Source organism: Synchiropus splendidus, chromosome 11 (genome assembly GCF_027744825.2).
Source record: "Synchiropus splendidus isolate RoL2022-P1 chromosome 11, RoL_Sspl_1.0, whole genome shotgun sequence".
Lineage (NCBI taxonomy): Eukaryota > Metazoa > Chordata > Actinopteri > Syngnathiformes > Callionymidae > Synchiropus > Synchiropus splendidus.
Window position 1 is genome coordinate 5,990,409 of NC_071344.1, and position 26,499 is coordinate 6,016,907.

Here is a 26,499-nt window from a genome sequence, read left to right on the forward strand (position 1 = left end):
CGAATCAATTAACTGGTAGATTACAAACATTGCTGTATTCTACAATTTGCTGATTCACTAAGTATCAATCTTCTAAACATAATAAGTCTATTTACTCCCTGCTCCTCTCAATATGTCTGATGGAAAAGCCATGATGAAATTGTGACGTGAAAAATGTATGATTCACATCTTTAAATCTGCAGTTCCTGCCAAGAAAACATGAACCTCCGGATGACTCATGTGGATCATGCAAATGCAAATTTCTTCAGTGGCCTGCGGTGGAATCACCTGCATCAGCAGAACATCTGCAGCAGCCCAAAGTCAGCGACCGCAACTGTCTTTAATACAGTTCCTGGCCAATAACAGCAGCAATCATCGCCATTTTGCCTGAAGCTTTTATTATCAAGGACCCAGGGTGAACTCATTACTATTCAATCTAACACACAGGAAGATGGTTTGACTGTGACGTTCAGTGTTCCAAAAGTTTCTTCCAAAATGATTGTGCAACTGGCTTTCTCAACTGGAGCAAAAGTGAGAGCACATGCTGATGATTTGTGAAAATGTTTTCTGAATTAGAATAAATTAGCCAGACATGAGCTTGGCAAGATTCATCCACTTCTTGGTCAGAATTGATCCTGTTCATCCAGACCCAGTGTTAGAACTCGTCCCTTGTTAATAAGAACAGACATATTTTCCATGAAGTTTATTTCAGTCTGCCTGTTTAGTTGAACATTTGTGTTATACATACAAACAGTATACAGAAGGTAATTACAAAAATAGCTTCATTCTTCAAAATCCAATTCACAACCAAAACGTTCAGGCGAATACTGTTAGATTTTTTTTGTAACTGTGCCATTTGACTCATTTTAACTTCAAACAGAAAACTGGTAGAATCTGCAAAAGAAATAAACACAAGTTAAGTGACAGATTACTATCAGATTCCAGTTAAAAACAAACGTGTTCATCACTTCACCGCCAACAACAACAAAAAAGAGCATTTTACGTAGCTTATGAGGAAACAAAAAAGTGGTGTTCGGAATAATGCTTTGCAGAAAAATGGCTTTTTTTATTTTTTATTTTTGTTGCATAATACCAACAGCAGATAGTGGTCATATTCATATCTAATTTCCTTGGTTATTGAGACCTTTTCATAAGGATCTCAGCAGATCATCATGAGGCTTAGAGTTAGAAAATGCGAGGGAAAACAATGCAGAAAGAGAAAGGTTGTTTGAGCAACTTACTATAATAACGATAATAATAGCAAGTAAGCAATTAAAACCCTAAAAGTGGAGCCTTCACACCTTCACTTTTATTCCCTGGTGACATGAAAATAACCGCACAACGCAACGCAACATATTCTCAGCTCCTAAATAAAAACAGTCACAAATCACTACACCAACAGAACCTTCAAAAAAAAAAAAGGGTCTGGTCCGAGGGCCATTTGTGGCCCTGGATCATATGCCATACGGCCTTCTGCCTCTTTTATAATTGCATGATTTATTATTAAATAAAAATGCCACAAAGTAAAGCTATGCTAAATACTGACAGCCTTTCTTCCTCTCTGTCGTATGAGGAACCATTCCCTTCAGTGTTGGTCAAAAGTAGTTTAAGGTAAACTGATTTTTCAGTTTGTTATAAATGTTCCTGATCAAAAGGTTTAACATTGAAACTATTAACCTGTCCTGTTCAAAATGAAGCTGAAATATCTGCTTATTTTCTGCATGCAACTAGACCTCCAGATTATATAGTTCTTTTTGGATTTTAAAAAAATTCAAAAAGTCACAGTCTCTGCTTTACAGGTTTCCGGCATAACCAGGGATCTGTTTAAAACTTAAATGGAATATTAAATGAATATCAGGAATCAGTCAAAGGGCAAAGCTGTGAGTCAAACTTTAGAAGTACTCAGTAGTTACTACTGTTTGGATATTTCAGAAGCTGAATGGCAAAGCAAACAAGAGTTTGAAGGGGCAAAAAAAAAACAACAACAAGGAGACGGAAACACCTGGTGTTGGTTCGGGACCATTCATGTCGAGTGTTCGGAAGCTGAAAAACACATCTCAAATATCGAGAACAAACAAAAGAGTCTGCTGCACAATGAACATACAAAAATCAGAGCAAAGTGAAGACAACAAGAACGGTATAAGACAAAAGTGGCCCGTAACACTGATTAAACTGACCAGAACAAATACATGTGTTTTGTCTTTACATTCCACGTTCAGTTGGCTCCTCGGAAACACGATCCACAACACACACTTAAATCAGCAGCAACAAGGTTCACTGTCATCCAACCAAATGGAACACAGCAGAGTAACTTCAATCGTTGTTAAAGCTCCGAACGGGAATCCTTTCCTTCCAAAGTGCGACCACAGGGATCAAACAAACTGTTTTTTGGACACTGGTGAACACTGTAAAATGCTGATATGAATCACTTGTAATACAAAACCTTGGCGACGCACAGGAATGCAAAATGTAACTGACGACCTACAACACAGTTTAGTGAGTTCTTTGGTGAGTTCAGTCGTTGCTATCGCTGGTAAAACAATCTAGCATTGTTCGAGTTTCAGGAAGAAACCCCAAGTCGTAGTAGATGCTAACACTAGCAGAAATGAATGAGCAATGGACTTTGAAAACACTCATACATTGTATCGGTTCGGTAAGTACACAACAACGGTATGTGCCGGCGACGACATCAAGCCCCGAAATAAACTTGTACAGATTGATATGATGGAGCTGTCGATGTGTCTTTCTCGACTGAAGCCGCTTCCTTTTTCCACACTGGAGGGTTGAAAGAAAGTTCTGCTTCAATGAGGCAAATCTGCAAAGGCCCAGTCTTCATCTGACCGCGAGCCACTTCACGGCTGAACGAGACGCTTGCGCTTTAGCTTCTGTCTTGTCATCTCCTCCTTTCAGAGAGAACATAAGAGAGCAGTGATCCACACTCCTCTGTCGGCCACAGATCCATCCGTCCGTCAGCATTCGCACACAGACTGTTAGTCTGGTCTCTGTGGTCACTCCAACACAACTGTAAGTCTTCTCTCAACAACATGGAAGTCTCCTTTGAATAATACTGTCGACTCCGAAATGTCCAGGAAAGTTATAAAAAAAATCAATATATTATATGAAATGTCTTCAGGTAGAAAAAGACTGTAGAACTCCAATATATACCGGATCAATATGTACAGATTCCATGTTGTTTATTAGTCATCACTGCAACACAGAAAACATTAGTGTCATTAATCAGGTTAACAACTCACTCTCACTCTCAAACACTGTACTTACAAAATGCCCCTGTATCGAATCAAAGTCAAGCAATGCAGAACCTCCATTAGTCACATGTTCAGTGTTGCCTCACCAGTTTATTTAGCGCCATTGTTAGCTTGATTTGAATTCTGTCTCCTTATGGTTATATCAGTGTGTACAATAAATGCTTCACTGATGTCAACAATGGTCTCTGAGGTTAGATGTGGGCCACTCACCTTGTGCCAGCAGCCTGGTATGGGCAGCCCGTCGTGTCCCTGCAATGACAGTGAAAAGTGTCAAATCATTTTGGATTTAATGCATACATGATCAAAGGAAGCATAAGCAGTTCTCTGAACTTCTCAAAAAAAAAAAACGCCATAAAAAAGTGTATTAACGGCATGAAATAACTAATATCACGCCATATATCATTAAAATCGTTCTTATTTAGACTTGACCTCTGGCCGTGTCATAGAGCAGTGAGAGTTTGTTGTGACATCAGTCAGTCAGCATGGAATAAGGCCCTTTACTGTGTCACAAGAGCTCTGATTGTGATGCCACCCTTTGAGGTAGAAATGCAGTTTGACCTCCAGCCTCTCTGTGGAGACCCAAACCCTTGGAAGCCCTGATATTATTTTCATATCTTTATTGATATATTGATCATTGTTCATCAGAAACACTGTTATATTAGAGTTTTGTTCGAGTACCTCACTTAAAATCTGAATAGAATGGGTAACTTACAACTACATATATATATACAACTATATATAAAAATTCTAAAAGTGAAGACAAATATTGAACAAATGATAGCAATGTTAATGAGAAGATAAGTGAATTAAACAAAACTAACCAACACTCTAACCAACTAAGCTACAAATATGGGCGGTGAAGAATAAATATTTAGTTTTAAATGAATATATAAGAATTAACAACCATTATTTCATTAATGAGCTAAAAACATCACAATACTAATAATATATAGATATACCTAATAATATTAGAGGAAAATATTTTCTAAACAGGTGTATCTGGTATCCTTCCTATTTTGACACTGTGCTCTGCTAGGCGATTTCAATGGGCCACACTTGGCCCCTGAGCCACAGTTCAACATGAAGCAGCACCTAAATGACCTCTGCAGATCCCAGTGGTAAAGATGGGGTTAGTGTGAGAGGCAAATCAGGAGAGGAAAAGTGGCAACAGAATAAAGTGTGAATGAAAAGTCATGAAAGCAGAAGAGCAGAGATACTGTACCACAGGACAGGGGGCCTCAGGGCCGGAAGGAGGAAGAGGAGGAGGAGGAGGAGGAGGAGAAGAAGGCTCGGCCTCCATTGACAGACCTTTAGTCTCACCACAGCCCTGTCACACATTCAGATTTAAAAAGAAGGAGGAAATCTCAAAGAGGAACGGGACAGACAAGGCTGAGGGTTTGGAGACGTACCACAGGACACGGTTGGTCGAGTCCAGGAGGTCCCTGCTCCCCCTTCTGCCCTTTAAGACCTCTTTTTCCTACTGATCCCCTGTCACCCTGCAAAACCAAGGAGATGACGGCGTGTTATAGTTATTTAACTCTTCTTCTCATCCTGGACATGGACTGTTTGTTTACTCTTCCCTCTGGCAGGAGGCTACGGTCCATCCAGACCAGAACCTCCCGTCACAGGAACAGCTTCTTCCCCTCGGCCGTCAGACCGTTGAATTCATGAACAGCCTTTGTTGTTATTTTATTTTTATTTTTATTATTATTTTTATTTATTTTTTTGTCAGCACTTTATTCCAAAACGCATTTCTAGTTGGTGGGCTCCCCACTGAACACTCAATAAATTCAATTCTGATTCAGAAATTCTCTAGCGATGAAGGTAGCAAAGAAGATTCTTTTGTTGCTTCATGCCTCACAGTCTCAGCATTAGTCAGCAGCAGTTGTAAATAGAAGGTTCCAGGAGTGACTCTCCACCGATAATATGCCATGTTGACCTTAAGCTAGGATCAGAACCGCTAGTTACGACCAGCACCATTACGTCACTCTTCAAAAACGGTTAATGGGATCACACTCCAGTCTCATGAGGACACTGTGAACCAACCTTCTCGCCGGCGTCTCCTCGGTCACCCTTCTCTCCGGATATACCTGGGAATCCCTGGACACAGAGGCACAATCATGTCAGAATGTTCATTACAACAATGCAAAAGACGGAAGATGGGACTCACGTCTAGTCCAGGCTCTCCTGGTCTCCCCTGCAATCACAAAGGTTACAGCACATCATTTTCACAAACACAACCACGCAGCTCATATCAATATCTAGAATACAAGAGCGTAGATCAGTGTCTTACTTTCTCTCCCTTGGCGCCTGGAAGACCCACTAATCCCGCTGGACCTGGGGGACCCTGGTGACCATCTAGTCCCTGCACAACAGTCGAAACTTAACCCCATTCTAACTCCCACTATTGATTGTGAAATGACTTCGTCTCATATTCTTACGTTGTATCCTGGAGCACCACTATCTCCTTTCTCTCCCTTGAGTCCATACCCAGGTTCTCCCTGGAACACACCAGTCGTTAGCATGCTACTGACACACATCACAGGAACTCAGGAGATGCAATATTTTTACCTTTGGACCAGGCATTCCATGAAGACCCTAGGATACAACACATCCAGTCACTCAAGGAGAACAATCAAAAAAAGACAAGTACAAATGTGTCACTCACCGTGGACCCGGGGACTCCAGGAGGACCGGGTGGACCTGGAGGTCCGGGCTGGGGGATCATATGAACCTGCAGCATTCACATCAGACACGTCAGGTCAAGCTAGAACTGAAACAATGCGGTATTTCATGCACCCAAAGTCCCATTTCAGAGTCTGGGAAGGGTTCACACTTGACCAGGTCCCTTCAGGTTATAAACCAATACTAACTGTATCAGACTCTCTTTGAGTAAACACCTTTATTTTCCCCCAAATCACGTGTTTTGAGTTCGGTCCTTACCGAATTATCCTCCAGTCTGCAGTCGCCCTTTTCTCCCTTATGACCATCCATGCCCTGGGAGAAATCACCAGGAGCTTTAGCTGATCTTAAAAAATACACCTGCATTTTTCTAATTTCTTGACTTACAGCTGGACCAGAAAGACCCATCTCTCCTTTCTCCCCTCTAAAACCAGGAGGCCCCATGTCGCCCAGATCGCCTTTAGGACCCTACGAGAGGCAGGATTCACCATGAGTCACATCAATGATATGCTGTTTAGTGCTTCAGGTGGCTCCACTGTACCTGAGCTCCATCGACACCTGCAGGTCCAGGTAAACCGAGCTCACCCTAAAACCAGGAAACAGGACAATTTGATTTGAAACTAGAAAGAGACTTGGGCAGCTCAACAACATTGATTTGTTGACATTTTAATAAGATATTTCATGTTTAATATTCCAAACACAATGAGCTCAAACAGACAGCAGATGGCAGTAGCACTGGGGAGTTCAACAGCACAAAAGAGAGAGGAAGAGGCCATCCTGCAGAATGAATCTGGAAACCTTCAAGACGCTGGGAAATCCACATTTGGTCAAGATGTTCACAATAGATCAGATTTATTACAAAAATTTCAATTCTCCCAGATTTCAACCAGAGCTGGTCACATGACCGGAAGTGCCTCTCTGACAATTACAATTAATGTTGAGTGAACAACAGAATGTTCTTAAAGCTTAAATGTTACTGGTGGAGAAAAGAACTGTAGCAGAGATGAGTCCACCAAAGTCTTCGCTGTACACATTAAGAAATGCTCAAAAGTCGTGTTTTAGGGCGATGAAACATCACGATCAGAATCTCTTACCTTTTCCCCCTGAGGGCCTCGGGGTCCGGGTGGTCCAGGTGGGCCCTGGTGAGGACAAGAGGAGTTAAACCATCACTAAAGTTACTTTTTTTTCTTTTTTTTTTTGCATGACTGTGTCCACAGATTCGGTTGAAGTCGGATGAAGAAGATGGTTTCCATGTCATTCTTGGACATTTTTCTTAGAACATGTAAAAGATGAGACATATATTTCCTCTTTTCAATGAAAGAAAAAAAGCAGCTGAAATTATAGATACATAAACATGAAAATACAATACGATTTCTTCATTTTTTAACTCCTCAGGTCTGATCCGGAACAGGTTCAAACAGATTCCAAAGCCCATCCCACAGGCGGGACACTGCTCTTAAATCGTGCTCCAAATCGTCCAACATTCGCAAGGTTACACTTGTTGCTGCTCCTTCTGAAGCCACATTGAAACAATCAAGAGTTGCTCTCCGAGGTGCGCACGCTACTTCCACCGCTATTTGTCTCCCCGTAAAACCATGGCAACCAACGCATTTATGTAAACAAATACTTGAGCCAAGATATTTAATCGCAGGAAAAATAACAAAAACACAGACAGTCGGAACACGCTGAGGCGATAAACAACTTTTGCCGTTGAGAAGCAGCTAAGATTTTGCCACATGTGAAACCAAAACGGCTCTTCACACAAACAAGTGAGGGGATCATAACACGCTCTGGGTGGCCATGACGGATGGACATCCCTCCAGCTTGTCTACTTCACTGACCCGCCACAGTCAGAGACTTTTGATAAGAGCTCAGGTTTGTGTTTTACAGACCGCAGCGGAGCCGTGCTGCGCTGCAGGTCGCACAGACACACATGGCTCTTAATGAAATACACACTCCATGGCAGAGAGCTGTTATTAGCATGATCATGCTGCACGGTGAAATAACAAGGCCTTGTGTGTGTGCAGGGGGTGAGAGGCTGGGGGGGGGTTTATTATAAGCGGCTCCTCAACTTGTCTATTCTGGTGCATCCACTGAGGTATGTGGAGCAAAATAAATGAGAAAAACATGCACTCGTAGTAAGTTAAAGCCACATATTTGGAAACAAAGCGAGGGAACTCTCAAAACATTGTGACAAAGGCTGTTGATTTTTCTGCATGATTTGGCATCTGGTGTTATCCCTCCAGCTGGACTGTGTTCGTTGGAGCTTTGTCAAGAATGAATCCACACGTTTGCCTGCTGGATTTGGAATGCATTCAGCAGAGGAACTTATGGAACAACAGTAACTTAGGACGGAAACGCTGAAGTAGTCTTCATCATGTGGTCCAATCTAATCCCATGTGTGGTCATGTACTGTGATCTGCTGGTAAAACAATGACCTTTTAAATGCTACAAAAAAAATAAATACATGTATTATATAGGAACTATTATTATGAAAGTGCAAATATGTGCATAATATGAAATAGAAATGAGCCGAATTGACTTTCTAATAACAAAACAGTAGCAGCCAGGAGACACATTTGAGTGATGAACGTTCCCAAATTACGGATCATGTTCAGTGTCCTCTGAGAGAGCGAAATAAACTCCACATAGTGCTTTGCATACCTCCGATGCTTTTGAGTATGATTCAACAAACGCAGCTTGACTTTGTTTGCATTCATTCATTGCTTCATAAAAACTTTATAATCTTACTTTGGTGCCAATTTCCCTCCTTTGATTCACATTTCACGCCTCTCCTCATATAAAACATGGCTCTTAAACGGTCTGGGATGCCCTCTGAAAACCTTTAATCTCGAGTGGTGTTTCGCCCGATGCCTTGAGAGCGATTACTCAGTCTGGATGGCATTTTTTAAAATGATGACGGGTGGAATAGTGGCGAGTCAAAGGTGCGTGTGAAATCTACTCAAGGCGTTAGTGATGCCTCACTCCACCAAAATCATGCAGAATTTACCGAAACACTGATGGTTTTGATGGCCTGTCAAGAAGAAACGCCAACAGTTGTAAAGAAAAAAAACACAGTTTGTTTCGGCTGGTGAAGCGAATTCATTGACTGTCACTCACCTGGAAAGCATCCAGAAGCTTCCCATTGAAGTCGATAATGTCAGAGGAACCGTCCGCACCTTTCTCACCGGGATAACCCTGAAACAGCCAAAGATGAAAGATAAAATTGGAAAACGTCTGTTGTATACAAGCAGCCGCTTATCTTAGCGTACCATTGGTCCCTGTGGTCCTTGCTCTCCTGTTTCACCTCTCTCTCCCTGTTAGATGAACATGCATTCTGTTAACCAACCTTTGCCCCCGATAGACGCTCGGAACATGTGAAATGTCACCTCACCTTTAACCCCGGTAGTCCATCCATCCCTCGCTCTCCTTTTTCTCCAGAGCCAGGCTCGCCCTTTTAAATACAGGACAATGTTGAAGAACTTATCGCGGGCCGATGAGATGTGAGGACCATATACCTTCATCCCTGGTGGACCCTGCTGTCCTGGATATCCTGGCTCACCGTCTTCACCCTGCAATTAGATTGTTGACTGAGTGAGTCTCTCACGTAAAACCAAATCATTCTGTCGCCCCTTAACTTCCAGCCATTATCTTCAATAGTCTTTAGGGTAAAAGCCTAGTCTGGTCTCCTAGAAATCTTCTGTACATGTGATGGAGCCATGCACGGTGCCAGCAGGAGGTGTGGTCTCAGTAGCCATGCAGTGTGCTCCTGCATGTGATTGAGGAAGGGCATATTCATGTGTATTTGAATGGAAGATTATGCTCAAATATACATTCCTCAACTATATTTAAGTTCTCAATGAAGAGTGAATTATTTTTTTTTTAAATGTATTGTTTGTAATGTAATGTTTATCCCCATACATTCCTATCAACTCCTTTAAATTCCCAAGGAATGTTTGTGTTTTTCTTTTTTTTTATCATTCCTGAATTAAAGGATCTTGGTCCTGCAGTCTCAGACATTTCTGAGTAGGCGACTCATCAGAGTCAGAATCAGAATCAGAATAGAATTTATTGCCATGGTCAGTGGGGGTTCCACCAACTAGGAAAGAGCTTTGAAATAAAGTGCTGTTAATAAAATAAAATAAAAAAGGCTGAGCACAAATTTAAATTCAATGAACCCATTTGTGACTAACCCAAAAACAACCAACCTTAAACAGTCCCAAGTATTAGTAGCGTCCACAGTCTTGCATAAAGCAGTGCGACTTTTACAAAAAATTGCTTGTGTGTCTTCTTGACAGCATATCCATCGAGATTTAAATAATAAATGCATAACTACTTACGGGCTTCCCAGGCATTCCATGAGGACCCTGGAATGAAACGAAGTATAGTCAACTAAATTAGTCAAAATGTAAAACAAACAAAAATACAGTCACGTAATGGAGTTGAAACACAAGTTTTAAAAATCGCATTTGCTCCTTACCTCCAGACCGTCACGTCCGGGAAACCCCTGAGGCAGGAAAAGGACACGTTAGGTGTTTGCTGTCTTGCAGGAGAGGCACACAGCCAACAGATGGCAGTATACACAAGGGATATTCAATGAAAGGAAATAGAAAAAAATAGAGACAGCAGAATCTACAACAAAAACGGTGTGAGGGCAGTGTGTATTTCTCATGGCTAGTCCTCCTTGTCACTCGCCTCGGCCTACATGGCTCGCAGCAGAGGGCAAACCTTCCTCCTCGCCATTCCCTTTCAGTCGTCTGATCTCCCGCCGCAGCAGCGTGAAACAAATCACCATTGCATTCTTGCTACGTCTTTTATCCTGAGAGCGGGATAGAGAGCGGCTCAGATGTCAGATGCGCTCCTTGTCACCCCTAAATTACGCTCAAAGTCTTTCCAGAAAGACTCGTGAAGTTTGGTGTTGAAATATGGCCAATATGTCAGGCTCATGTAGCCTGACATCAAACTGTTGCCACTTCACATGGACGTAAAGCTGTCAGGCCTTTTTTGGCGGAGAGAGTTCCACGACTTCCACATGGACGGCTCTCCTAGCTTCAGACACGACTTGAATCAATGATCACTGAAGTCACTTCATTCACTCACTCACTCTGTCAACTTGACACTTGTGTTTTTGTTCACGGTGCTTTTGTTATTCATGTTGTATTTTATACTTCAATGTCCAATGTATACTTCAACAATAAAATCTACTTTACCTGACCTTGCTTTGTCATAAGACAAAAAAACCGAGGAACACAAAGCTTCCTAAACTCATTTTTCAGTGTTGAAGGTCAAAAAAGAATTAATGGTATCTTTGGTGTTAAGAACAAAACAGAACTGGAATCCAAACAACACAATGATCAGGAAGCAACTGACCGCCATTGAATCCAGGGTGGATAAACTGACAGGAACAAGTAATTTACTTGTATTTTTTTAAATCTTCAAATGAAGCTGAGTTGCAGCTGAAATATGTAAAAGCCTGTTTGTGTTCCAGATGTCATCTGAGATTAGGTTCTGCGTGATCTCTGAACATATCAATTAGGCACCAAGAGTTTCCCCTCCATTCTTTTGCTGCCAGCTTCAAGCAACAGAGCATACATTTCTCAACTTATGTAAACAAAAATTACCTCCACAGCCTCAAACCCTGTCTTCTGTTCGCTAACCACACATTTCAGCTGCCACTGCATCTGAGAGCAACTCTGGGAAAGTCGATCTCCAGAGATATAAACTGCCCGGGGTGAGATGGAGCTATTGTTTGGCGAAGCCAACAAACTGCCCATGAACTTGCCGCAGTGCAATATCGGTTTCACAGGCAGCACAGTGACACCAGCTTGGTGGAAGGGTGGGAGAATGTAGGCTACGTTTGTGGCTACTATCTTACACAAAACAGACAAGAAAAGCAGTTTCTATTCAGGGAGCATTTAGGTACGCCACAGCTCACTGGCAAACCTGAGAGAGCCGGGATCCGAGTTCAGAGCAATTCGCTATTGCGGTTTCTCTCTTCGCCAATGCATCTATGTGGAGCGTTCACACGGAAAGCAATCTACTCTGTACATCTGAACCCTGCGAGGTCAACACAACTGAGCTAGCAGCAGCCCACTGAGCAGCATGTGAACATTCTTAGTGGTTTTATGAAGCTAGATAGTGGACAGCCTGAGACAAGATATGTAAACCCTTACCGGTTCTCCGGTTGGTCCTCGTGGGCCATCCTTGCCGGTATTTCCCGGTGGGCCTCTGGGGCCGGGTGGACCTGGAGGACCGGGAGGACCAGCAGGTCCAGCTTGCCCCTGGTCACCCTGAAGAAAAGGAAGCGATACGTAAATCACTAGCATTGTTGCTACCCCGCTATCCATCCATCCCATCCTCAAAAGTCTGAAATAAGCCACCAGTTAAATGGACCGAGGATAAAAGGATTAGCCTGATATTACAAATTGAATTAAATAATGTAACACGGCTATTAAAGGACAAAAATAAACTGATCTTATATTACATTACTGAAGCTTCTCCAAACATGTGGCTCTTTATGATCAACTTTTGTCAAGTAGAGCAAGCAAACTTTTGTGTTTAGTCACGGCCTGTGAGCCAGAGCCAGCAGGGAGGAAAAAGTATTGAAAAAAAAAGCAAGGCCATTTTAGGAAAAAGGAGCAATGGAGAATCAGGACAGATGTGCAAGCAGTTAGGTGTTCATGCTGCAGGTGAGGTCTACCTTAAAAATCCGTCTTTGAAAACTGCTGGACTGATCTCCAGAGATAAAGTGGTCATATCTCGGAAAAACCATCTGATGTGCGACAGAGGAGGCAGGGCAGAAACAAGAGGGCATGAAAAGTCAAAGCAAGAGACAGGACAAGGCAAGGGTGTAAACATGTGGCCGGGCCAGAGGAGAGAAACATTCTGCAGAAGCTAGAGGAGAAAGGCAAAACATTAGAAGAGGGTCAGCAGCCCGGTGGAGGAGAGCTGCTGGGAGAGTCGGACCAGGGGTCAGCGGTGGGTACAAACCTTGACGGTGAGAATTTGATTACTGTGGAGTCCTGCGTATGTGTAGTTAGGAGGACCCTGGGGGGACGTAAAGTGAAAAGGTGAGCATCTTGTGTCGTGATGCGGTTGGTCTTGGGGGGATGCGGAGGAATCGTCGGAGTTATTCCCTTTCAGGAGAGGATGAAAATCTATAAACCTTTACAGGGCCAATAAAACCCAAACACAAAGCTGTGTTGACTTCTTGTAAAGTTGTGAAATTCTGTTTTTTGCTTTCTCTATTTGATCGATGCAAAAAGACTGGAGCGTTCTCCTGGGAGCAGGTGGGTGGTCTGTGATGCATTTAAGCAGCTACACATCACTGAAGATGGCCTTGATGTTCAGTGAGGAAGGAAGAGCATGTGACAACACAGTTCTGTTGTGAGATGACAGGGTTAATGATCGGCATATACTGGCCAGCGACTCAAGCAAATCATCAAGCACATCTGGATGTAGAATGTACATATCAGTGAAAAAGTTAAGATTGGAATTCAATGAAATGATCACCAAATATTGAAACGCTGGTCCTCACTGCTCAGTTCTTACTTGGTTGTACATGCAAATTTTGATGTGATATCATTGACATTCAAGTGCTAAAAATGCATCTACTTCCATCAATGGAGTCAAAGTGGAGCAACAATACTCTATTTGGGTGGGAATGAGCACCTTGATGGAGGTCTGCACGTGCACTGTACTCCTGATTTTTGTGAGGTATTCCCTAAATATATTTCCATGAAAAATTACATCTTCACTGTGGCTGAGAAATGTCTCTGCACTCTACAACTGGATGTGACTGGTGCGACCCAAGCCAGTTTCATGGTGTTTATGACGATGCATCCTCCTCCGTCTATCTTATCTTATCTTATCTCTTCTTATCTTAAGGAAAAGCGGCAACGATGACATATATTAAATATTGGTTGCAGGATGTTACTGACTTCTTTTTGCATGTGCAATGCAGGAAAACATCTCTGTGTTTCAGCTAGATAAGACAAGAAATCTGAATGTATTTTAAGTAAAAGCTGGCTGTCAATTCAGACTTACAAGCAACTAACTGACTGTTTAAGTCATATGAGACTCGCTTTTAAACGCTGGTTTGCTATCGAAAAGTGCTGAGAGAGAAGCATTAAATGCATATTCTGGCTGAGGGACGTCAGCTGGAATGTGACCCGAGATTTATGAAAGTTATTAACAAGCGAAATAATAAATGTTGGGAGGAATCATGTTTTATAAAGCGAAGATAGCCTCCAAAACATTAACACGACCATAGCAAATATTATCTAAAGTCTTTTTTGTGTTCCGTTTAATATCTTCCCACTTTTTCTTTTCAAGACTAAACACAGGCCGTTTGTTTAAGCCGACCGCCAGCGTCTGTGATGACTGCCTGTCAAGTTGATAGCAGCAGAGCTGATCTTCAGCCAAAGAGCAGGGAACACCATGTTGGCTCTCTGGTTGAGTTCGCTCCAACAACATCATACAAGGGAAATCTGGAGCTGGAGAAGAGTTGGCTGTTTAAAAGCGGGGTGAAAACATGCTTGGTTCATTGAAGATTTGACCTACCCACGAGTGATGGATAAAAATGTGACGTTCACAATCTTAGTTGCAGTGTAAGAAAGTGTAACAGAGAACAACACAACAAAGCCATTGGCCAATACAATAGTTTCGCAAGTAATACTGGGTACAATGTCATGTCCCTTTCTGGTATATTTCCCGGGGAAAACAAACAACCATTTGATCAGAGATTATGTTGTTGTGGAGGCACAATCTAACCTTGTGTTTAACCATGACCCAATCCTGACTCGAATCTTAATCCAGATGTCTATGTGGACATGTTCAAACCCGGACTTGGATAGTGGGTCACTGCAATGTGCAACACCGGGTTTTTTTTTATTACCTCTGTACACTTTATTTAAGTGACATTCTGCACTTGTCTGTTGGAGCTAGTGACGGCAGGCTTTTCAACAGTATTTCCTGTTGTTCAAAATGAAAGGATGAGGCCACACCATCGCAACTGACTTATTGTAAGTGAAGCTACAGGCAGGATACCAAGTGACATCAAAATGCAGAGTATAATTGGAATATTATGGAGCATTGACTAAGGCTCAATTAAAAGCTTATTTTACTAGGTTTCAAGAGTGCTTCCTAAAATCAGGTCTTTTTACCCAAGTGTTTTTTTAAGATGTCACCGTGGCTTGGCCTTGGCCAACTGTCTGTGAGGAGTGTCTGTCATGCAGACAGTAGGCCAGTTGACTGTTAGCCAAAGAGCACAGAACAATGTGTAACTCCTCTGTTCGCTCCCAAAACACATGATGGAGAGATAGAAGAGATGAAGCGCAGTCCTCGTCCGCTCATGAGGATTCTGTTAACACGCTGTGGTGAGAGCGGGATAGCTGAGGTTGATCCAAAACCACAGATTTCTTCTCCTCCTCTCATCCCCCACTCCTCACTGTCACTTACACTCATTCATGCGGCTCCTGCCATGAAGCCCACATGGCTGCCAAAGCGTCTCTTGAGGGGGAAAAAGGCAGAGGCTTCCCCCGCACCTCAGTCTCATCAAGCCTTTGGTCAATCGTTCGTGACCTAAAATCGGCCGGACCACGACCTTTAGACGGTCATGTCTGGAGATGAAACCTCCGTCAAGTCTAGTCTTAAAACGCTGCGGACACACTAATCTAAACATGCAGTGGGATCCCCTCCACATGCATTTAACGGCGCAGAGACTGGGAAAATGTTTATGGGTTGAATTCCCGCTGTGGTGAGAGATACCCCACACTGAGGACGACCTTTTGTCTCCCAAATCTGCCGTTTCCCTGAAACCTTGACGATCCTCTTGTCCTGTTTTTGTCATTTGTCCTAATAAAACCTGACGTAGGAAGTGAAAATGATCAATGGAGAGGAAATAAAGGCTTGACAGTGATGTAGAGCGGCTTTCCGTTTGCCACATTTCGTCTCCTCCGCAGACGTCCGACGGTTGAAGACACGGTGAGGTGACGGAGCTTCTGCTAAATGATGATGGCATTCGTGTTTATTCCAACTCAAAAGGGAAAGTGCTGCAGCCCCACTTTCCTTTCTGTTTTAATGTCACAAAAGAATGAAAAATGATGGATTAAGAGGAAGTTGACGGAAATATACAGCCTCTTCCTGTTTTGTTGAGAAACTGTTTTTTAATGACTGAGAACAATGAAACGGAGGATGACCTCATGAAGTCTCTGCATTGTTCCAAGGTTCATTAGCAGGATGATAAGTGGTTACAGAGCGTCAGATTATATAACTCAAAACTGGTGAGGTCGTGTCAAGGTCATTTGTCATATTTATTCAGCACATTTCCACAACATGGTGCTGAGCAAAGTACGAAAACTAATGCTGGCGAGAGCAGGATTCACACACAGCCGATAAAACCCGACATAGTCATAAAAAAATAATACATAAAAAAGGTCATTACTCTGTATTAATAGCTTCAAGTCTGCAACTTGGATTTAAAGTGCTCTGTCATTCCAGAGTCTGTGTGTTGGTAAGTCGCTACGATGGTTACAACAGGTATTCCAAAAAGGTTCTGTTAACAACAGCATCAACTCAGCACCTAATGGACTGTGTATAAATCCATGACTTGGTCAGCAAACCAACAAATCAGCAGTAAAGAAATCTTTCTCTCAAACATGAGAGAACTGACCGAAATGGAATATTGATCAGACACCAAATGACACAATAACCGCGTCAGAAAATGACCTCACAAGCAGAACAGCCAGTCAATCGGCACCTCTTTGGATGACTGGAATTACTCTAGGTGGTTCACCACAGGGTTAGATATTCTTACGGCAAATGAATCTAAAAAATTAAAGAGGACAAATCTCAGTCTAACTAAAGAAGCAACATAGCTTTTGTCATCTCTAATTTCCCCAAAATTCAGCAACACAACACGTTCTCTAATCTCTTACCGTCATAGTCGAGACCACCAAACCCCAGACCAGTTCAGTTCTGCTATTTCGGCCGCAATATAATTTCATGCTAAGGCACCATGACACTGATCTGGGGTGAGAGGTGTAAATGTTATTTATAAAGTGAGAAAATGTCCAAAATCCAATGAGCACAACAGGAAAATTTAGGTAATTCAATAATGTTGAGAACTAGCTTCATCAGGTTTTTCAGTTTTTCAAAACAAAAGTCTTGTTTGGAATTTGACATATTTGTGATTTTGAAATATTTAGCTGTGGCTTTGAGACGGAGTCTAGATGAAGTCAATACCGAGGCGGGACCAAGACCTGGGAAATATGCACTTGAGACCACTCTTGCGACCGCATGTCCTCATCCTGACCTCATTCATTTTGAATGTCAAGAAATACAGAGGTAAGGCCAACGTTTGATTCAATTGGAGCCCTTATTGACTATTGTCAATGTGTGACGCCTGAGATCGTGTTGCAAACTCCCGGCTATTCTCCGGCCACATTGGTGGAATGCGCTCCCTGGAATGAACCAACGACACGTCTCGCAATGGCAGTACACGAACTAAAGCTGTCAACTGCAGCACTTGACAACAAAAAAGTACCTGAACTCCTCTCCAAGTTCAATATTTAACATTCGTGGGAAACCATAAAAATGACTGCCAAATGGATTTTGTGCTATCTTGAAATCAAGAAGTTGGGAAATGAAATGGCGCATGCCTTGATAGGAATCAGGTATTTCTGAACCACATCGTAAATATGGTTCCGCATGGCCGTCGTGTCAAATTTACACTTCATTCAGTCTCCGCAGAGAAATAATAGAGAACCAAACCCCTTCATGTCAGCTTAGTCGAGGGGTGATTTATACACTGGCGTCAACAAATGTTGTTTGAGTCTTGCTTGACAGTGCTGCAACCCTGACAGCCACATGGTCGGCAGCGGTAACAAAGAGGAAAGAGAACACTCGCGGTTTTGGGGAGAAATATGTAAATAGAATGGTCAAAGTTTAGTGTGAAACCAGACGAAGGAGTATAAATAATAATAAGCGTAAACACACATCAGTAATAAAAATGGCTTTGTTTGACAAGAGATCCAAAAATGTTTTTGAGTATTTGTGTGATGACCTCATCCTTGTAGGCCACTTCCTAGGACCTAAAAAAAAACAACAACTTGTATTTTAACCTTTAATGTCAACTTTGTACTGCAGCTAGACCCCAGGTTTTGATTCTGCTATTGTGAATTAATGGACTACAGTAAAACCACAACACAAAAGATCTAAAAGATGCCTTCCTGTTGTCACAATTAAGAACAAGAGAATAATCTTATAAAGAGCACATTGAAATTCTCATGATAGCGAGTACATGTGCTGAGTTCACTATTTACCATCATGAAAGGAACCAAATGAAGTGTCCTGGTTTTAACATTTGTGCCTAAGCCAAAGCAGATGGACTCTTTGGAGTGTCCCTGTTCTTATTTTCGTGCAATGATAATTTCATTTCAACCATAATGGGAAAAATAACATTAAACATCAGGAAATATTTTCGGCTTCTTCTTCTACGTCGCACTGAACATGGTGGGAGATGATCCCATAGATCTCACGATACCGTAGATACAAAGTGTTGCCTCCACAACATCTTTCATAGAAACGCAGCTCGGCCCAGGCTGGTGAGCAGACATGCTTTTATGGTGAGGTTTGATATTTTCATTTCTAATAGCAGGGATGCAGCCATGCTAAACCTCATCAGATGACCCGCAGTGTGTTGTTGCTGAAGTTGCTAAGTAGCGGCACAGCATCGACGCCGTCATCCAAGTTTAAATGCTGTGTTTCTTTAAACAGATTGTGGTGGGCAAAGGCAGCTTTCACCCCCGGGACAAATTAATAGTTTAATAAAAAGATTTTGGGGGGGTTGCGGTGGAAGCAGAGTTGGAACGTCACTCAGATTCAGGGCAGGGTTTGTCATTTGCTGAGACGGTTTTGAACAGAGTTCTTTGTGGATGAATTGACTTGATGTTGCAATAAGATGAGAACTGAAGTCACTCTCAGGGACGAGGGCCCTTACATGTCTCGACTCCAATCTTCATTGGTGGACAGATCAATACGATTGGAGATTCTCACTCCCAAGACGTACAATTGTAACTATATCCAAGTAGACTTTCGCAGTCGGCCATGTTGACGCAGAAGGCTTTCAGTTGCAGCCCAGCATAACCTGACCCCACGGGTTGCGTGTCACGTAAAACAAAAACAGAAGTTGGATTCAGTGCTACACATGGGATGGTGCTCCTTTACCTCTTTTATACACGTGTCATTTGGTGGACAAAGCGACTCAAAACAAGCCTTTCAGACAATGACATAAGGCAGCCTTCTGCGTTGCAAGTTGATTCATAGGTGTTTGAATGGATTAAAAACACATTTTCTGGCAGGGTGGTGGGGCGGGACATCATGCAGGGTTAGTGCAAGGCATGGGGAGTGAAAAAAAAACCCACGTTTTACTTACCGTTCTACATACCGAAAGTCTCCACAACTAAAATGTACAGCTGTTTGACGGGCATGAAATAACAATTGACACATTGAATGAATGAGTGCCATCCCATGTCTTACCTAGCCCCAACATCCGTCTCTCTTTTACATGTCACGCTGCCAATGCGTCAACATGCATCACTGCCTTTGTCGTCAGTATTGGACGAAAAAGTCAACTCTGCCAACATCAATATATCACGCCATGGGAGTGAGGACTGGTTGGCAACAACATGAACGTGCAGGGCTGATATGGCATCAACATGAGAGGCAAAAGAAGATATTTGACTCCTGGGTAGTGAGAATGGGTTGTTGGTGAGCATGTAGTTTTTGATAAATATGTATTTCAAACTATTATGGGCCACTTAAATAGACATGGGAGGGAGGCTGGATTTGTGTAATCCACAGATACAAGCCATGAGACACATTGTCTCCTGTTTAAAGTGTGAAGGGTCGCTAGGATAAGAGACAATATTCAAGTCCATTTGGCTGTTTTTGGACTCCTAAACGTACTCATCAAAGAAGAACATAAAAGTATGCGCAGTTCAATGAAAAGCAAATAGACAACACATGCATTCTGATTGACATAAATCTTACCCGCGGTCCGACGTCTCCTTGGTCGCCCTGGAAAACATAGAAAGATTATTAATGCTGTCAATTCTGCTACAAAATACATTAATCGAGTCTGTGAAGGTAGAAAAATGCAGTGTGAACTGGCTCCAGATGTCAACATGAGCCGTATAAATCTTCTGACAGGCCGTACAAGTGGGCTCTGATGCGCTGGGGTTGTTGATCCCCTGCTTCTCCTCTCCTCACTGAATCATGAAGATGCTTACACAAGTGATGCCAATGTTCAGGGAAGTCAGTCACTAGAATCCTCCTTCTGACTGACCAAATCACTCTTTACCCAAAACAGTTTACTGTGGTTCTATTGTGCTGGTGGCTCTGGTTACGGTGAAGGACCAAACGTAAACAGAAAGTTTCCCCCTCCATTAATACCCCGCTGACCAGAAGTTTCCTTGGGTGGCTCTTACAGTAACTGGTGTCCAGAAACATCTGGCTGTCACAGAAGCTAGCGGAGCGCCTGTAAACCTTTTCAGTGCCCTGACGTGAGAATGTGTGCAGACATATGTGGTCCTACATTACTACGTGTCATTTTGGGTGAGAATGTGGGAGGGCGTTCTCCAAAACACCTGTGAGGTTATGTGAGAGGGAGCGTTCCCCGAGCTGCCCGGCTGTAAATTAGCCTAGAAGCTACGCATCCGCGGCATCGCAGTGTTTCATGTGTGTGTCGTTACTCATATCGCAGCATACCTTCTCTCCCTTGGGCCCAGCCGGTCCCTGCGGGGGGAAAGCAGTGATTGAAGACGGTGAAAAATAGCAAGTCATCGTACATCATCGTAGCCTACATCTCAGCACGATGCGGTCAAACCAGGAGGCATTATCACAGCATGGAACTGGGACAGGGAGACGGCTCAATCATAAGACACTTCGACGATGGAGATATGCGCCATGCATCACTATTTTATTTTGTCATTTTATCACCAAAGATCCTGGTGAACCTCAGAAACCAAATCAGAATGAGTGCATTATAGTGTTGAGACCGTATAACCCAAGACCAAGTGGAGACTGAGATCAGAGCACACTAAGGCCAAGACCTTCAGGGCCTGAGACCACAACCAAGACAAAGATCAAAGTGAATGCAGAAGCTATCACAACAATGTTGGTCATTGTTTTCCCAAATAAATCAAGAACTGTAATGGTAAAATCGATACAAAACAAACACGTCTGAACACAGTTTTGATCTTGGTCTTGGTGGTTGCTGCCTTGGGCTGTTCAAAGTCTTAGTTTTGGTCTCAGGTTTCAACTCAAACTTGGGTTTGGTGGTCTCCACTAGGACATTTCTAACCCTTAAACCCAAAGTCTTCATAGCCTTATACCAAGCAGGTCGAAAGGGCAGCAAACTCTCTAAAGAAGCCCAGGTTTTTCCTGCCCTAACATACTGACATAATTTCATTTACTTGCCGGAGTAGCTGAGTCACCTTATCAGGGGAAATTTGGACATGAAGTCCAAGCTATCTCATCGACTTTGAGCTATTCATGTTCAGCTTCAGCCTCCATGATCAAAAGCCCTTGTTCATGGGATTCAGAGTTTGCTAAGACGCCAAATAGCAAAGGCGCTTCACCAATCCCTCTGTACATATTGGACAATAAATTCATGAGCACTTCAAAGGACATGAGGCCCTGAGGTCACGATGGAGGAGACGAGAGACTACAAATTTGACATGAACCGTTCCTGTTGCAGTGCAATATGAGGCTGAGCCATTGATCATGACACAATGTAAGTGTATTGTGGCCTGACTTGAACACGCCAGATGCATCAGCAGCAGCTATCATGAACTTGAAGGCAACACAAAAGCATTCATGTCTTCATGTATCGGTCCTTTGCTGTTGACCATCTGATATTTCTCACACTTCTGGTTCCACTCAGTTCCTCGTCTGTAAATCTGTCACAAGGCTTCTTGCACTAATTTGTTCCTACTGCCTTCATGCCCAGAATCTGCTGGAGAGCTTTACGCTCAACAGAGCTGTGCTCTGTCGGGCGGAGACCTTGAGGAACAACATGTGATAGTACGTCAAGCCATCTGGTGACTGCCAGCACTTTTCCTACATCAGAATTTCAGGAAATGTAAAGAGACGGAAAACTTTGGTGGAAGGATAAACCTTGTCTTTAAAGGCTTAAAAAATGCAGTCATAGATAAAAAATAGTCATAAATAATTATTCCATATCGATTATTAATATGCTTACTAGCGTTCCAACACAGACCTTTGACATGTGATTTCATGTCGATTTCTTGCGTGTCGTGAAGGTTGGCTGTCCTAGATCAACTTGCATCCAAACATCTATTCCACTAATACTACTAGTTATTGTTTCTCCATTTTCCCTCTGTGGGAACAGTCAGGAATAGTTGGGACATGGAGGTAGTGTAATGACTCTTTAAAGAGCTTCAGTCATAAATTACACCCCAACTCTTGGGTGACCCCCTCTGCTCCGCTTCACAGGTTTCCATGCTACACTTGGGTGTGTTGGGGTGCGGCGGGATCTGAGCCAGAAGTGATGGATGAAACCAGGGGTGAGGCGCGGAGGGGATTTCAACACTCTGTTCAACTGAGCCATGACTCTCCCGAGGCCCGGAGCCTCAGGATGACTGAGGAAGTGGAGCCCATACAAAGACGGCTACCGTCGGCTCCCCGTTTAACTTTGAAATGGTCCCTGAAGATCAGTGAAAATGATGGAGAGCTCCTCCATCACTGTCCCAGGTCACATGCAAAAGAGCATCTGACACTATGGAAGAGATTCAACAGGTGTGTGGTCTGCGTACCTGGCTTCCTTTAAGACCCGGCAGACCCTGGAAAAGTAAATAAAAAAAACAGAAGTGAGCAAGCTAGTATACTTAGCGGCGCATGCTAAAGGACACAACACAATATATATATATATATATATATATATATATATAGAGAGAGAGAGAGAGAGAGAGAGAGATTATGATCATCAGGTGACATTTGTTTTCTTGCAAAACAAACTCCGTATCCTTGAACCCACACCCCTCCATGCCAGCTGGCTTTATCAGCATCATACTTACTGGTTTGCCGTCCAGGCCGAGTGGACCCTGTGGAGGACAAAGGGAACACGAGAGAAGAAGAAACAGGAGATAAATGTTGGCGTCCAGTCAAGAAGAGAACGGTTTGGGTATTTTCTAAATTGCTCTCCTTTGTTTCTAGTCGAGTGTTGGATGAGATTCAAACCTTTCTGAAGTGGATATGTGAAGTCATTAGCTGAACTGAGACCATGTGATATTAGAGCTAATCACAGCAAAATTGCTCCAAAGAACTAACAAATGAAGAACAAGTAGATGTTCATTCCTTCAAACTATGTTGGTTTTGTAAACCTGTCTTATCCTCTTAACCCAGAGTAACTCACAGGACGCAGTGAAGCACAATATCTCATTTATTACTTCTGAACTCCCGGTCAGTTTGGAGCACAGAACTAACAACAGACTCAATATTAGCAGACACAAACAGTTCTTTTAACCAGCTAAATCTAGGCAGGAAAACAAAATGAGAGTTGCTGTTTATTTTCGGGTCACAAATATTGTAAACTGGATTTCATTGATTCCATAATAGCACTGACAGCAGGGAAACAGTGAGACGGTTTGGCGGGAGAAAGCCATTTAATAGGTAAATAAATAAGTGTGTTTGTAAGAGGGAAAATGCAGCTGTGGAAAGGTTTAGTAGAAAGGTTCATATCCTGCCCCGTTTACTGTCTCTGGGTGTCTGTGTCGTACACTGTGAGATGCCGCAGGTGGCTTCTGACGGCTCGGAGATTTAGATGGCGGGGTCCTCCGTTATAGACTGCGCTTGGATGTCGTACAGCTGTAACCATCTGCCACAAAGTCAGAGGCAGAAACACACAGGAGAGAGGTCCGTGTGTGTTTGTGGTGATGACATTGTTTAGCGGAGACAGCAGTCGTACTCGCCAACTCTGTTTACATCTCTACAAAAAGGGCCACTCCACCTCCAGGACACAAACTAAAGACGTCCACTTGAGCATGAAGAAACCGCTGAGGCTGGAAGAAGCTGTCCAGAAACACTTGAAAGCAGCATTGCAGAATCATCAGACACTAGCTTGCCATGTTTTTCTAACTAAACTGTACTGTTGACACTAAACAAAAACAAGCTTGCGCATCTTTGAGGAGATGAATTTCAACCGTAAAGCTGTTAAAGAGGTCACTTCAAACTGTTCCAGATTTCCAGTGACCTCTTTCTTTAGAACCAAGAATATCCAACTTCAAAATTCAACGCTCATTAACAATCCTTTATGTTAGGAGAGTGATGTCAGGTGAGGTGAGAAAAGCCAGAGAGAGCGAGGCGCTCATGGACGGGTCAGATGGGGACCAAACGTGAACAGGTCCCATTGAAATCTAACAACTTGAAAAGACATTTTTCCATAGTGAACTCACTAAATCATGGCTCATTGTGGCTCCAGTGACGGTCACACAGGACTATCAGTGGCATCACCTCCTGTAAATATGCAGACAGATCCACTGGCTAAGACTTTAGGTCAGGCGTGGCTTGGACCTGACCAGTGAGAAGTGGAAGTGAGGAGTTTTATGTCCATTTGAGGGGAACCATGATAGCCTGTGGTTAGATCATTATCATTCTTCCAGGGGTCGAGACATTTTCAACTTTACTTTTAAGACCTTGGTGGCAGCTCCAAAACAAAGCTCTGGTCTGGTTGGACAAACACCAGTCAAAGTGGAACTTCAGGTTAGTTGTATTCTTTTGTTGTTTTCTTTTCCAACGGTCACAGACGACCACTTGTAGCGACCAAGCCATCAGCTCGAACAGTAAAAGACAGAGACGCTCTTCGCGACTATTTTCTTGGTAAATCTAGTTTCTCCCAAACCTCCCTTGTTTTTAAACGGACCTATTCTGAGACACCCTTCACATCAAAAGCTGCAGTAAATGGATGCTATTCTGAACTGCATATATACTCTGCCAGAGACACAGGTGCCAAACCCATCAAAAGCCAGGCTCCTGCTCCACTGCACACAACATCCAGCAGTCTCAGAGGTGGATCCAGGAAAGCCTGCCAGGGGTCATATAACGCATCCTTCCAAACGCTGAAACAGAGTCAGCACCAGACCCCTGGACTCGAAATGAATCAGCTCCTAATCAGGAGGGCGGCCAGAGTCCCGCTGCCTCAGGGCGCACAGCAAAAAGACGCAGACTGGAAACAGACTGAACAAGCAGACGTACATCGGAGGAGGAAATCTGCTAAGTTTGACTGTGTTTCTCACACGAAACAGGAAGTGTGCAGCTTGGTCTCCATGTTCATCACTGACTTCCGCACCGCTAGCTCCTCTTGACTTGAGGAATTTCACGTCTCCGCCCTCTTAATCGTTCCACTGCTGATGAAGGTAAAGCATTTAGACGAAGCACTCCCACCGATTATATGGCTCTTAAGCACATTTCTGGAAAATGAGTGGCCCTCCAGGGGGCGTACGCCGGGGTCTGTGCACACCTAATGAGACAGGGCAAGAGGCGTCTCCCCTGCCTTTATGGTGCCCCCTCTGGTGACAGCAGGGAGTGGCTGCTGACGATGCAGCCACAGACTCACGTGCTCAGGTGTCTGACACATCGGGCTCCACGAGATGACTCTGGATTATCTGTGTCTCAAGGACTGCTTCAAATGTGACGCTTGAGGACTGGAACAGTTTTAAAGAACAGCACCAGGCAGTCCTCAGCTCTGTCTGCTTGGGACGCAAAACGACTGACTGATGCCTTTTGGTGCCCGCCTGGCTTTAATCTGAGACCACTGGCCTGGTCGGGACAACAATAGAGGCCCCGGTCTGTTTCTGTTGAACCAGCGCTCTTTCACAGATTGGCACTCTTGTGTAAACAAGCGGGCGTACGGGCATTTGACCGCCTGTCAGTGTGTGTACGCGTGTGTTTATGTGTGTGTTTACCCCGCTCCAGTGTGCGTCAGATGTCAGTTGTTTGACAGTGGTGGGCTCTTTTCTGAAACAGAACCCCAGACCAGTGATTTATGAAGGGAAAACAGTGACAGGGGTCACAGGAGGAGAGGGAACGTGCACGGAGACACTATTTTCTTTGAGATTCCCCCAAACCACATGTAGTTAACACTGTTTATCATGTTGTTAATGTGTCAGTGGAAGCACAGTGGCGCATGTAGGAGCACAATATACAGCACACGTGTACAGCACCTGAGAGAGGAGTCGCTTATGCACGACCACACACCAGCCGACAGCTCGGAACAGGAGGATTACACATTTATGAGTCAGTCAGCAGAGATATTCAATGATGGCCGTGCTTATGGATGAGAGGTGGGCAGGCCTCGGATGTGCCTAGATGCTCTTTTCAAACAATCCCTGCCCCCTACTTCAGTGTTGTGAAGTACAAGAAGAAAAGTTCTGACGACATCAGAAAAGTGTCTCTTATATATGGTGACTGACACACGAGCTAAGATAAGCTAAGAACTGTGTCGTTTCAACAATGATATTTTGTCCGCCTCAATGACACGATGCTACGTAAA

General features: G+C 43.3%; 1 protein-coding gene across 1 annotated transcript in view; it reads right to left on the reverse strand.

The window, feature by feature from the left end:
* Window positions 1-681: 681 nt before the first annotated feature.
* LOC128767702 (collagen alpha-1(XXIII) chain-like) overlaps window positions 682-26,499 on the reverse strand; it is a 115,220-nt gene continuing 89,402 nt past the window's right edge. Inside the window, 27 exon segments of the mRNA XM_053879926.1 lie at window positions 682-3,186; window positions 3,456-3,494; window positions 4,468-4,572; window positions 4,655-4,741; window positions 5,292-5,345; window positions 5,416-5,442; window positions 5,539-5,610; window positions 5,687-5,746; window positions 5,817-5,843; window positions 5,914-5,979; window positions 6,189-6,242; window positions 6,315-6,395; window positions 6,469-6,513; window positions 7,022-7,066; window positions 8,938-8,961; window positions 9,048-9,125; window positions 9,200-9,244; window positions 9,322-9,381; window positions 9,446-9,499; window positions 10,268-10,294; window positions 10,408-10,434; window positions 12,101-12,217; window positions 12,628-12,699; window positions 19,980-20,006; window positions 20,697-20,723; window positions 22,766-22,792; window positions 23,027-23,053. Coding sequence (XP_053735901.1) covers window positions 3,184-3,186; window positions 3,456-3,494; window positions 4,468-4,572; window positions 4,655-4,741; window positions 5,292-5,345; window positions 5,416-5,442; window positions 5,539-5,610; window positions 5,687-5,746; window positions 5,817-5,843; window positions 5,914-5,979; window positions 6,189-6,242; window positions 6,315-6,395; window positions 6,469-6,513; window positions 7,022-7,066; window positions 8,938-8,961; window positions 9,048-9,125; window positions 9,200-9,244; window positions 9,322-9,381; window positions 9,446-9,499; window positions 10,268-10,294; window positions 10,408-10,434; window positions 12,101-12,217; window positions 12,628-12,699; window positions 19,980-20,006; window positions 20,697-20,723; window positions 22,766-22,792; window positions 23,027-23,053 — 1,377 coding nt within the window. The 3' untranslated portion in view covers window positions 682-3,183.